A 13,763-nucleotide genomic window follows, 5' to 3' on the forward strand; every position below is an offset into this window, starting at 1 on the left:
TTTAAAAAAAGAAAAAAGTTAATTACAGTGGCATTCTCCTCGTTATGATTGCTTATTAGATAGTTTGAACACAGGGGCAGGTGCTGTAAAGTACATTTGTAATTACCTTGAGGAATGGGAGCTACTGTAACACACCCTATAACCAACTATTGTCTTATGTAGGAAGAAAAGTTGTGATTGTGCTTTTTTTGTGCAATACGTATCGTGCTACAGTTTTTCGTTGCTAGCAATCATTGGGTAGTTTATACTGCTGTCAAACTTCAATGCTTCTGCTCTACCGAGTCATTATCAGTCACTGAGATCTCATCAGTTCCAGTTTGAGTTGCAATAGTTATTTATAACTACTCGGACTTTGAACAGAAAGTAAAGTAAGTTCTACAGCACAAAGTAGAAGAAAGATATTTTGTGCCGTGTTAGTATTGGACACTTTTTAAATTGACTAGCCTTGTTCCTTTAGAGCACTTCACTACAATATTTACAGTTGTGTTGGAAAAGTACACAGGGCAAATAATCCAGACTACTCTTATCACCCTGAGTTAATATTTGTGTGTTTGTTTTTTTCTTGTTTTGTATAATGATACCCAGCTCCTCAGCCTTCAGTACTGGTTGTTAAAATTGTCATACGACAGGGAATAGTAACACAGGACAAGAAATCAGAGAAAAGTAGGAGTGTTTGACATCTCAAACTTAGAAGAGGAAACAAGGATGCAAACTAGTAAGGATCAAGAGCAGGTCATTCCAGCTTGCGCAAGGGAAGAAGGAGAGTGGCTTTCCCTCTCCTCCTTCCTCAGCTGTCAAAGCAAGAGGGAGGTGAATGGGTCTGTCACTCAGAGAATGTAGTAACACAAGAGAGAGACAGGGGTAGCTGAAAGAAAATGTAAGAGCAACCATATAGGGTGGGGAGTCGGAGAAAGGGAAGAGATACTAAGCTTTTTGCTTTCAAAATTAGGCAAGATACTGAAGTAGATAAGAACCTGGCTGAGTATAATTAGGTATTCAAGTTAACTTCCACATCTGACAGCCCTCACTTAAGTTCCCCATACCTATTGTTTATCCTTCTGTCTATGTCTTAATTTAAAAACAAAAGAAAATTCTACAAAGTGGAAATTTTCAAAGAAATCCTGAGGAAATTAAATTCCCAACACCCATTAAAATTCAAATGTGCTTTGAGCACCAGATTCTTTTTAAGCTTCTTTGGCAATGCCAGCCAAAACCAAGTCAAGAAACATGTAAATTAAAGGGGGAAGGGGAATCCTTTCTCATAGCAAACTGTTGGCTGCTAAATACTTTTGTGGCCTCTCAGATATGAATGTTTTCTCATTCTGTTTCTTCTACACCATTGACTAAGATGGAAAGATATGGGGAGAATTGCCATTTCTCTGGAGAGACCTTGTCTTTGGTGTGTAATTTTCGTCTTTCTTTAATGGAATCGTGGGAAAGTTTAACCAACTTTATGTTCCATATGCAAACCTTACATTTCTTTTGACAGATTGTTTGCTGAGACTTGTCCAATCTGTCTACAGGTGTTAGACATGAATATCTAATAGTCAGATACTATATGAAAAACTAGGAAAACATACCTTGATGAAAGATTGCCAAACTTGTATTAAGCTACTTAGGAAAAAATGATGTAATTTACCTTTTTTACCATTATAACAAATGTCCCACCCAGTTTTAGATTGCATAGGCAACTATTTTCAGCTTGTTTTGGAAATTAGAAGCAGGAGTGTTTCTTTTCACAGTAGGCAGGCGTACCTTTTCAAATATCTTAATTTTTTTTTTTTTTTTTTTTTTTTTTTTAAATTATTACTGCGAAAGGATGACATTACCATGAGTGACTAATGTGATGAGTGTGTTGGTTCTGGTCTTCTGCAGGATCATGTAACCAGTTGAGGATCTGCCATGGTGTTGCCCATGTCTTAAGAAAGCAATTACTTTTAACAACTCATGTATTGACAAGGCATGTGGTTTAAAACAAGCATATTTTTTTGTTGTTTTTTGATTGAAATTAAACTCATCTTTTTTTTTTCTATATTGATATTTTATTTAGACATTTTGAGGGCAGAAATCTTCACCATATAGATAAAGACGCACTTCAAGCACAACTTAGTGTTACTTTAGCTAATCTTTTTCATAAAACTAATTATTATTTAGCATAGAGATTTAAGCCATTCTGAGTCACAATTTTTTTTTTAATGTTGGAAATATTAAGCTTGAAAATTTACAAGAATATGACACTTTTAACAGTGCTTAAATATCTTAATGTGAAAACGTGGGTTGGCCTTTTTAGAAGATGATCTGAAGCAGACAAAGCACTTGGTTTAAATAGATCTACTTGCACGCTCAATATTATTAATCATTATCAATTTTAACCTTCTTAAATAAAGAATAAACCTGACAACATCTGGCTGGAATAAAAAATAAGATGGTGAGGCAGGGGGCTTGCCTGGAAACTAGGATGACTGTTGTACCCTCAGTGCAATGTGGGCTTCACTTCACAGAATGGGGCTTGGGGGTACAGCTGTACACACTCCTCTTCCTCCCGAAAATATGATAGCTGCTCTCAGTGGTCAACACTTTCATTATTTTGAATTTTTGCCAGTGTCTAACTGAACTGCTGATGTATTTATTTAAACAAATACTGATGTAACTACTCTAATGTATCTCTGTTCTAACAGGGTACGTGAAGCTGCTATGACAAGTTTAATGGAAATGACACTTCTGCTGGTTCAGAATGAAGCGGAGTTAATTAATGCCAACATGTATGCTACTTCTACTATTTTTGTGTCTTATCTCTTATAACTACATTCCAGTCCATACAAGAAAGCATTGCTTATATATTATCTACTTACTCCTTTATTAAGTGTGACAGAACTTTTGATAGAAGTGCATCAAGCTTACACCCATACAGTTGCTGAGAATATTATATCTGTTTTTCCGAGAGACTAACCTTATTGAGAGAAACTGGGTGGCAGTCCCGCCTTTGAAGTACAGTGCATCTGTGAGATTTGGTCTATACTTGCTGCCTCTGCGGAGCTTGCCAGTATTGTTCACTTAAATAGAAAGCAAACTTGCCCGCTTATCCAGAGCATTGCATCATTAATTTGGAATGTGATAAGATGTGGAGATGAGTTTGTATTCATTTCTGTCTTCTTCGCAGAATTATTAGTAAGGAAATACAGAAAATGATAATTTACACTGAGCTTTTGATTTTTAATTTCATGATACAATGCTCCTAATAGTTAAAAAAAAAAAAAAAAAAGAATACTTACCAGTTTTTAAGCATAGCTTGAGCTGCAGCAAAACTTTCCTAATAATGGTGTTGGTTTATGGACAGAGCATGCCCAATGGCTAGCTGAATATATATGTGATTTCTTTTTTAATTTAAAAAACCCCAAACTTTGAAGGACACTTTGAAGGAAAATACTGGGTTCTGTAGGAATACACTAGTCAACCAGTGCCTGTTGTCCAGGGGCTTCCTCCTGTTGGTCTATTGCAGACATAGATTTTTCACATGAAACTTAGACAAGTGTTCCTGCCAGTTGGATCATATTTTCTAAATATTCTGGGTCTTGCTGTAACTGAAAGAGTTTTAGCTGGTTTTATTATCATTAGTTGTCCTTTCTGAAGGTGTAAAGGGCCTTGTGGAACACAATATTGTAGCTGAGAGTTTAGTTATGAATGTACGCAAAATAGGATATTGTTAAAAACTAGCCAGAGTTGAAGAAGTGATTAATTTGGGATATGTGAGATTTGGGATAGACCTTGTCCTCTGCTATGTGTGCAATTTTCTACTGGAAAATGTGCTTTTCTCAAGGTTCCTGCTCTATTTCCATCTGAAATGTAGCAGCTCATCCAAACCATAAAGCACCTTTGTATCTTTTTGGATGAAAGGTGGTATGTGAATATCAAATACTGTGTAATATTAACGTCATGATGTTTTTTGATTGATCTATGGAAGATAAAGCTTTAAAGATTCTTGTCACCATGTTGATGTCTTAAATCACTTGTACATTGATTACAAAGAGTTAAACCAGAATACTTTCATAGTAGGATATTTTTATATTGTTGAAACAATTTAAATTTAAATACACATTCTGCTGATTAAATTATGTGATTAATTGTTTTCTTCTTTGTAGCTGCAAACAGATTATGTGCTGGCTAGCTCAACAGTCGGCTGAAAAAATAGATAAATTTCGAGCTCATGCAGGATCTGTGTTCCTTACTCTTCTACATTTTGACCATCCTCCAGTTCCACACATACCTCATCGAGAAGAGCTAGAGAGGATATTTCCAAGGTAATATATTGAAAAACATATCCTAAACCAGTGAAAGTAAAAGATACGTGCACACAGTTACACCTAACACAAGCAACCTGATGTAATTTTTGTGCCCAAATGCCTAATATGTGTATGGAGGAATACTTGGTGCTGTTTGTCAGAATTTCATTGGGAGTGTCCAATGAATATGCATAAACATATAAAATATTCAAAAGAAGAACTTATAGTATGAGTTCCTGTTAAAACCATAGTTTCCTAAGAAGATAGGTCTTATATGGTCATCCTGCATAAGTCTTTCTCTGGATCAGCCCCAATAATTTCTGAACCCATCAGCCAATTTCGTGGTGGATGGTAGAGATCATGTCAGTAGCAGATGGCAGACCGTTGGTAAAACCGAACTGCTGGGAGCTGTGTTTTGGTAATCCTGCTGTTTATGAAATGTCTGGTTTATAATCTCATTTTCTCTTCATAATGTAAGAGCTGGAATTTATCGGCAGTCTCCCTTCCTGAATTTTTTTTTTTCCCTGAGTGGAAAACATTGATTGATCATAATGATAATTTTTAATTAATTGTATTATTTCAACCAAGCTCTAGTTGCAGTAGTTTTCCAAGATGGAATGTCTAGTTAAAGCAAGAGTGAGAGCAACTCATTCCTGAATGGTGATTATAATACCTGATTGGGATGAGGAACATCCAACTTTGTGTCCCCATTCTGTTTGTTCAGCAGAATCTCAGCCTCCTGTAACTCAAAAAGTGCTCTGTCTGCTAGGCTGCTGCTTGATCTGTGGTGGGGTGTATGTGTGTCAGCCTTTCCTGGGATAAGTCTGTCTTTGTATCAGTTGTTGACTAGCTGTTGGTGGGAGAGAACTCGGATGGAACACCAGAAAGAGAACTTGTTTTCTTGGTGTAGAGAAAAGTGCATGTGAAAAGGAAACTGTGGTTCAAATCCCTTATCTGAATCAGAACAAGGACTTGAAGATTGTTTCACTTTACTGGCAGTGGCTGAAGTTTTGATTTGTATTTTCCCCATATGCTTAAAGACCAATGATTAATTTGATTGTTAGGTAATTCAGAGACTTTCTTCACTGACGTGCTGCTTGAGGATGAGGAGCTATCATAGGAATATATGGAGAAGAAAGACAGTGCACACATACAAGATTATTTTTTTCCTTCCCCTTCATGCAGGTCAGAGAAAGAGACTCTAAACTGGAATGCCGCATCAGAAGCTTTCCCTCGAATCACCCAGCTTTTGGGTTTGCCAACGTACCAATACTATGTGCTTTTGGGTCTCTCAGTGTCTGTTGGTGGATTAACAGAGACAACGGTAAGAAAGCAGAGCAGCTTTCCTATTTGGTAGGAGAATGCATTTTCCTGATAAAATTGTTGACTGAAGTGTTTAGTCTGTTACAGTGGATATTGCAGATAGTTTTTTCTGTGAGAATTTCAGATGTAAGATTTTTAAAAGAAATCAAGTCATATTTTTAAACCTGATCGGCTTTATATTTTTCATCTTTAAAAGTATTGTTTTCTTGACTTACTGAGCATGCAGGAAACAAGGAGTAAGGACACTTTGTTTCTCATTTCCTGGCCTGATGGAACCTGAGAGTTCCAGCCTGTTGGCTCAATCAACTCTTAGGTTTATTTGCTTACCCTTCCAAGCTGTTAACAGAGGAAGAGTGGTTCAGCTAAATGTTGTGGCTAAATGCAACGTGATTGCTCTTTTTAAATGAGGTGCATGCCTGTTTTCATTTGTAACCTGATGCAAGGTGTTAACTATTAGTTGTCAATATGTGTTAACAGTATGTTCAGATTTTTTTTTATTTTAATACGCTTTCTACAAAAGTACCGGAGAGATGCCAGAAGTTACATTACAAAGAAATATCATTCAAATGTCTATCTGAATCCTCTGAGCTTTGCAATCTCTATTTCATTCTTCTGTGTATGAACAGTGTCTTTATCACTGGTTTTGGTAGTCTGTTATGCTGCCAGAATCTTCCAGACTTTATTATGATTTTAGTATATCCTTCTGTCCTTATATTACAGCTTGTCTTGCTAGTTTCAGAATTCTTCGTTTCAAGATATTTGGCTTCTAACTCTTTTGTTATTTGATGTAGCCAAAGACATAATGTATACGAAAACAATTATTGGGTAAGGACACGGTTCAATATGATACTACAGAGAAGTATCAGACCAGTAACAGAATATTCTGGACTGTCAGTTAAATCTTTAAATTGCAGTGGTCCTGTAGAAGAAGGAGGTCATGAGCCAGCACCCCAACAGTGTTTAAGAGTGTTTCTAATTAAGATTGCCGTCTCTAATTAAGAAAACTGGTAGAAAAGTGCTAAGTGTCGGGAAACACAGTTTTTGTGGAGAGAGAACAGCTCCTGCTGGGTTCACAGAAGGAAGGAGGTAATCATTTCGAGCTTGTCTCCCATGGCTTCCACTTTTCAGTCTTACCGTGAGCTGTTCAGAATATGCCCAAATGACGGGTTTTGCCTGGTGCCATGGGTTCTGCGCTTGTGATCAAGAGATGTCCATATGCCTTTGGGTTTCGTGTAGCTGAGAATTTGGTGTCTGTGCAGTCTCATGTATTTAAACCAGTTTTGAGAATTTTAATGTTTCTAAAATGGCAACTAATTATATAGCAACGGCTATTTTAAAACTTGGAAAACATATGCTTATTGGTTTGTGACAATAATTATCGGATAGACAATGTAACTCTTAACAGATTTTTTTAATAGCAGACATGCACATGAAATTCAGCTTTTAGTCAAACACAGTTAATTATAGGAGGCTCCACCAAAACCAAAGTTATTCATATAAGTATAAAAAGGGAGGAAAGTTGTGCAGAAACAGACATTCTGACTGCTAACTGAAGTCAGAGGAAAATTCTTATTCAACATTTTAATATCTTTTTTTCTCTTTTTTTTTGAAGTTCTGGTTGTGCTTGGTTTTGAAAAGTGTAAACAGTTCAGTTACTTCTAGCTCCCTTCCCTTGTTACCATCTGCCAGTATATTTAAGGGAAACCTTCTGTACTGTTTTCAAAATATGATTTTGAAATGTTAACTTTCTGTGACCCTGCATTTTTCTTTTAACGCTAAAGGCTTGTTCCGGTTAAAATATTCTCAAGGGCTTTGGCTTTAGAAAGAAGATGATCTAATTCTCTTTCGAGCCAGATAGAAGTGCAAGGGAGGCTCAAAGTATAGGGTACTTACACTTGGGATTATACAGTGTGTGGTGAATTACATTTAATATTTAAAATGTGATATATAAATTAGAATTGATGTGTCTTATAATGACTTGTGTTTCAGACTATTCTATCAAAGCCTGTACTGTTCTTTGCTGAATATCCAGGGACTGATTTAAAACATTAATAGAAAATTTTAAGAACTGTTCCTCTTAAGTCCGTATGAAAGAAGCAGATTTTTTAAATCTTGGATAAAGGAAAAGGATTATTCAAATACGTGTTCTTGCAGTAACCTGTGTGTGTTCTTGTGATCTCTCCTTTCTTCCCTCTCTCACTTAAAAAATATGTATGCACATACACACATGGACATGGAAGTTAGAAAGTTAGAACATTCTTGTATACTGCAAGATAATGAGTTCAAATGTCGGTTTGTCTTTAAGTCATCTCGGGGAATCAGTCGGAGAAAGGCTCCATTGTAACTCAGTGGTCAGTGGCTATTTTTCCATAGTTAAAATTGCTCTGCAGTATATTTAGCAAGAGGGTTCTTTGTTTTGCTTTTTAAAGAGATTTTCTGACATGAGCTGTGTGGGATATCTCAGAAACATTTTGGTGGCAGCATGGTTGCTGAAAGAATTGTAGCTCGAGCATTTGAAGTAATCTGGAAAAACAGAAGATGTCATTCCCTTTGGGATTTGGCATTCTGCTACATCGCCTTGGTTCAAAGAGCACTTTCTCTGTGTAAAAGATTCTTCTAATTATATATCTGGCCCACAATGATGCATATTTCTTATGGCTGCATAAAAAAATCCTCTCAGTATATGGAGATCAGAACTATACAATGGTGTTCTTTCTCCAGTTCACAAACCCTGCAGTTTCAGGGGTCAGGATATAATTTTGATATAATTTCATTATTGTTGAACTACACTACATTTAAAATTTTGTTAAAGCACAGAATGTCCTGTGATTCCCCTCCCCCCATAAAGAGTGAAAACTACATTTTAAAATGTTACAGAAATTTTAAGTAAAACCTTAAAAAAAAAAAAAAAAAAAAAAAGCAGCAGCAACCTATTTTGAAAATTAGAAGTTTTCTGCCAGGCCAGTACCAGGGTTCCAACACGAGATGCCAAAGACCTGTAACAATTGGAGTAGCCAGTTCCAAAACTATCCGATGAATATAGTTAAAATGTATGTTAAAGTACCTGACAAAATTTAAAGCCCGTCTATGGCTTACGGATGTCAACGTTATCTATGTGCCAAATACATGATACAATTTATGTTTTGCTTTCCTCAAAATGGACTCATTGTTCGCCAGTGATGTTTATGGCTGTATGCACCGTTTGGAGCAAATGCTGGGCTTTGAACAGCTGTGTTAGTTCTTACAAATGAAAATGATGGGAGATTTGTAGATGATGTTCTAAAACATCTGGTTACTGTGACAAATTGTATGCAAATTAATGCATATTTGGTTTGAAGGAACAGGACCTAAAATCCAGTTTTCTTGGTTGACAATTCTTGAGCAAAATACATTTGAGAATAATTTCTGGCATTCTTTTTTTAAAGAAAAAAATAGCGTGAATTATGATATGCCTACTTCTCATAAAATATCACTGACTTGAGCCTTAGAGTTACTGGCCTCCAAAGACTTCATTTATTAAAAGGAGTGTTGCAAGTAAAACAAGGGAGACATGGTTTCACTAGTGCTAAAATTTAAATGATATGCAATTTTTTCTAAAGTTACTGGGAAAATAGGCTACTGCCACTTCAGTGCTGTAAATGTGTCGGGATTAGAAATGATCCAAAACCAGTGTTATTTATTGAGTGCAACATGGTTTCTTCTGCACGCATTACAGGAATGTTCTGACTCTCTGAGTAGGTCTTGCTCTATTGAAATGCTTCTATGAAAACTGGAGCCTTTAGCAATTATCTGTACATCTGATTTTGTCCAGGCTTTCCCAGTAGTTACTCACTCGACTTCCATTTGTGTTGCATTAGGTGCAGAAAACTGACTTTTGTTAAGATACCTGGGGCTCCGAGGAGACTGGTTAGATGGGCGACTGACAACCATTAGGGTATGTCAGTCTACTGAACATCTTCAGTACAGGCTCTTCCTTTCTCATCGTGCCCCACTGGCTTTTTTATCAGGTGTGTCCAAGATAGTACTGCAAAGTAAGAATCAGAGCCCTTATGTGGGCTGGGCATCTTTATAGCTGACGGGTAGCTGAGATTTTGAATGCTCTGTTACAAACTGGATGCCTAAGCTAATCTTCTTTTGGCCATATCAGTCCTACTTGTTGCCTCAAGACTGTTTTTAGAAGTATTGTGCTTCCGTTTTGCAACAAGATGACTAGGAAACAATTTCACAAAGGTTTGTGTAGACACCTTATTTATACGCCATGTACCTGTCCAGAGCTGTAATTGCCTTCTCCCCTTGCTGCGCTTCCTCATGCTTTTCCCCTGGTTCAGGAGGTAAAATCCTTAGGACTTTAATTTTATCATCAGATGACTGGTCCCTTTGAACGCTGTTCGCCTTAGCGTGTATTGCCTATCACTGAAGTATCTACCTACTGATGGCTTTAAATGATGGGAGAGTCAAGCCTTGGCAAACCCTGTTTTTACTATATTTAATAAGAACAAGGTCATTCTCAGGCCTCCTCTTAAATTCTTATCCAAAGTTGTCCCAGTTCCAACCCATTAACCTCCTAATTTCCTTTCCTAGGCCTTGTGGAACCCCAGGGAAAGGTAAATGTCACACATTTGATATAGTGTGAATTCTGTGTTCTGCTTAGATGAGGAAGAAATTTGGAAATGCTCTTCTCTGCAAATACTCATGAGCAGTTAAAGTTATAGCTCAGATATTGTCCTCATAGGTTATCTGCAAAAAAAGGAGTGCTCACCTGAGGAGGAAATATGAATTTAACCTGTTTATGTGATGTTACCTTGTTATGTCAGAGTTTCTTCCAGTAAAGTTCATATGGTCTATGCTGACTATTTGGAAAATGTCCCATTTTTAAATCTCCCAAGCAGCTATGTGATGGTTTATCCACACCTGTACTTTTGTATTGTTTAATTACTTGCTAATGAAGAAATGCTGTCTTCATTACACAGTTTTTCTGATTATCGTGCTAGTCTGTCTTGGTTTTGCACAGCTTTGGAACATCCTACGTGTAGCTATGCTTGCCCTTTTCTTTCGTGCCCATTCTTGCCTTTTCAATCATTTGAATCTGAAGGAAAAGCATTGAGTAATTAAGCTTTCTTCAAAATATGGTGTGAGATCTGCAGGGTAGTTTAAAAGACAAAAGAAATAAGAGAGAAAATTACATGGTTAACCATACGTTTTAAGATCTTCTCCTGAGACTGGACTCGGATGTAACCTTTCTTCTGCTTATAATTGATCTCTGCTAGTGTAAGATATTAAGACAAAATATTTCTTCTTTATTTGTAATGGTCTTAAATGCACAGATTGTTTTAAAGGGTAGTATACAATAATTAAGCGGGTTTTAAATTTTCAGGAAATCTTTTTTCCTTACAATTATATATCCTGTAAAGACCTTTCAGTGTGAGAATACAGTTTATACTCAGCATACAGGAAAACATACCAACGTTACTTTTGGCATACGAAAGAACCATACTCAGTTCAATTCAGTATTTCAGTTTAGTATAGCTAGCTTTTACAAACGTTTAAACAATTTTTACTGAGATTTGACTATCATTTTGAAATGCAGAATAACTGAATAATTTCTTTAAATTGCTTGACTTTTTAAAAGAAATATTTCTGCTTCTGCGTTGCCCAGGATGTTTCACTATAGAACAAATGGTTAAAATAGCTGACTGTGCTACTTTCCAGGTAGTATGGATTGCTGTGCCGTGTTGTTTACAAGTAGGCTAAAGCTTTTGACAACTAGTTCAGAGTTTTGATTCAAGGCTAAAATGTTTCTTGTTCTTCTGTGCTAAGGCACCCATAAACGTTACTGATATGAAATTTAACGTAGATAAAATGTTTAAATAGAGCTTCCTCTCTTTTGCTTTCAGGAAGACACTTGTGACACTTCTCATACTGATCTAATATTTTTTTTCTTTTCTTGATAAAAGGGTCAACCTTTTGAGAGAACTGATTGCGCCTTTGAATGAGCTATCAAAATGCTATGTATGAGCTTCAGAAAGAAAATCTCCACTGACTGAATAGGCTTACTTATTGCTTACAGCCCCCTCTTGACTCAACAGAAAATTATTTAACACTTGCCACCAAAACTAAAAGAAGTTTGTACTTCAAAACTGATCTGCCCCACCTACCCTTCCCACAGCCCCCTTCATTGTAAGCCAGTTTCTTATAGGGGGACACCCCCTAACCACCACCCCCTTCCCTAAATGACTTGACCAGGTCCCAGCAGGACTGATAATCCTTCACATCGGAGTCAGGAAAATTCAGAAATCTGATTATGTCTACTCTTGATGAGATATTTTCCTTTGAGGTAGTTTCTGTAACAAACCCCCCGAAATTTTTCTTCTCATCCTCAAGGGAAGTCAATATTTTAAAAGATGAGCCTGGAAACTAAAATTCCTACCTCTCCCAGAAATGGAAAATCTTAGCGTTAGTAGTGATGTTCATATAGCCTGTTGTAGTCCTTGTCCCGCTGCTCAAGGGTGTACCGTTAGCTGCTTGGGGGCATGGATCCCGCAGGAAAGGGGGGTCCCCCAGAGACTCTGCCTCCTCCCCTCCCGCACTGCAGGTCTGGGTTTGCAGGCTGAAGCCTGAGCAGGTCCGGGCGGGAGCAGCCGGCCTGGCTTGTGCTCCCGAGCGCTGCGGCTCCTGGAGAGCTGGGACCACGACCGCAGGAAGCTGTTGAGTGAAGGCTGTAGCCTGCCATACTGAGCAGCTGGCGTGACCCAAAGGGACTGCTTCCAGCTGAGCCGTGAACATAAGCGCTAAAACCTCCTTCTGCCATCTTTCTAAACTAGCTGATTAACATAATAAAGTTAAACCAAGAGTCATTATTTCTGAGTTGGTTTTAATTTTTAACCTGAGTTTACTGCTGGTTTGTGTGGCCTGCACCATGTGCCCAAGAGCTTGCCTGCATTTTTCAATTACATCAGCTTGTTTAATAAATATTACCTCTTGAACTTCTTGTGTACTCTTTAACTTTCAGAGCCATAACAATATTCTTATTTGAAGTAAAGCAGGATAACCATAGCGGTTTGGGGATGCTTTATTTTGAGCAAAAGAAAATAATGAACCTTTAATGTGGTCTTTTTTCCTACAATGGCAAAACTTAAAAAGGAAAAAAAAACCCCTTCCTTGAAAAAGGATTAATGAAAGCAAAATAGCCATCTTCCTGTCAAATATTGTTACTGAATTTATACACTCAGCTGCTGTTGGAGGAGCGTGTTCACAGTGCAGGTGTACACCTCAGGTAGTGAGGGATAAGCGTAATCCTGTGTAGTCGGTGTTTTTGTGTGCTGCAGCGGGGTTTATTCCCTGTGCCTTCATTTGAGGTTCCTTCTGTTGTAGCTCAGATACTCTGCCCAGAGCCTTTTTGACTACATGAAGAAAATCCAGAATGATTCCAGTGCTATGGAGAGTTTTTGTGAGACATTGCTAAAGGTCTTTGAGGATAACCTGCGGAATGACCGGTAATGTTTTTCTTTTGCTTTTTTGTCTTTAACAGCAGGACTGTTTGAAGTCAGATGTATGGTATATCTTTTTTAATATGCCTAGATGAAGTATGCCTGAGCCATGTAAATTTGCTTTAATACATTTGTTTGGTACAGCAGTACCTTTGGTAAAACGTATAACAAAGGAGTGATGGTAGAATATTTTGCATTTACTATAGTTTAATATTTCACATAATGTGATAAGCACCAGTTTTTATATAACGCAATATTGGGGATTGTATATTGCTGCACACTTTTCAGTGTAGTCCAGTCTGCATTTCGTTTAGGTAGTGTTTTTTTCATAAATACTTGAAGTATAATTTTCTTGTGAAGATTTTTCTTTAAAGGTGATTCATTCTGCATAATGAGATTAATTTCTCTAAGTCTCACTTATCAAACACGTGCAAAATAGAAAATATTCCCTAGGGGAAAGAAACCCACAACTATTAATAGAATTTTCAGTTTTATTTTATTTTTATTTTGTTTCTTGTCTCAGCTGTTGAAATAGAAAACATGACCATAGTTATTCCAGCTGACACATTGTGTGTTGGTTCATTTAGTAATTACCTGTAGCGAGAAGGTGGTGTAACTTCTGATACATTTTGTGGAATACGTTGTTTATATACTAGAAAATAAATTAATATTT

At 37.1% G+C, this 13,763-nt stretch overlaps 1 protein-coding gene across 1 annotated transcript in view; it reads left to right on the plus strand.

Moving 5' to 3' along the window:
- TBCD (tubulin folding cofactor D) overlaps positions 1 to 13,763 on the plus strand; it is a 131,720-nt gene that overhangs the window by 102,542 nt on the left and 15,415 nt on the right. Inside the window, exons 30-33 of the mRNA XM_050908199.1 lie at positions 2,679 to 2,762; positions 4,140 to 4,298; positions 5,466 to 5,604; positions 12,975 to 13,096. Coding sequence (XP_050764156.1) covers positions 2,679 to 2,762; positions 4,140 to 4,298; positions 5,466 to 5,604; positions 12,975 to 13,096 — 504 coding nt within the window. The remainder of the gene's footprint in view (positions 1 to 2,678; positions 2,763 to 4,139; positions 4,299 to 5,465; positions 5,605 to 12,974; positions 13,097 to 13,763) is intronic.

Source organism: Gymnogyps californianus, chromosome 19, assembly GCF_018139145.2.
Source record: "Gymnogyps californianus isolate 813 chromosome 19, ASM1813914v2, whole genome shotgun sequence".
NCBI lineage: Eukaryota > Metazoa > Chordata > Aves > Accipitriformes > Cathartidae > Gymnogyps > Gymnogyps californianus.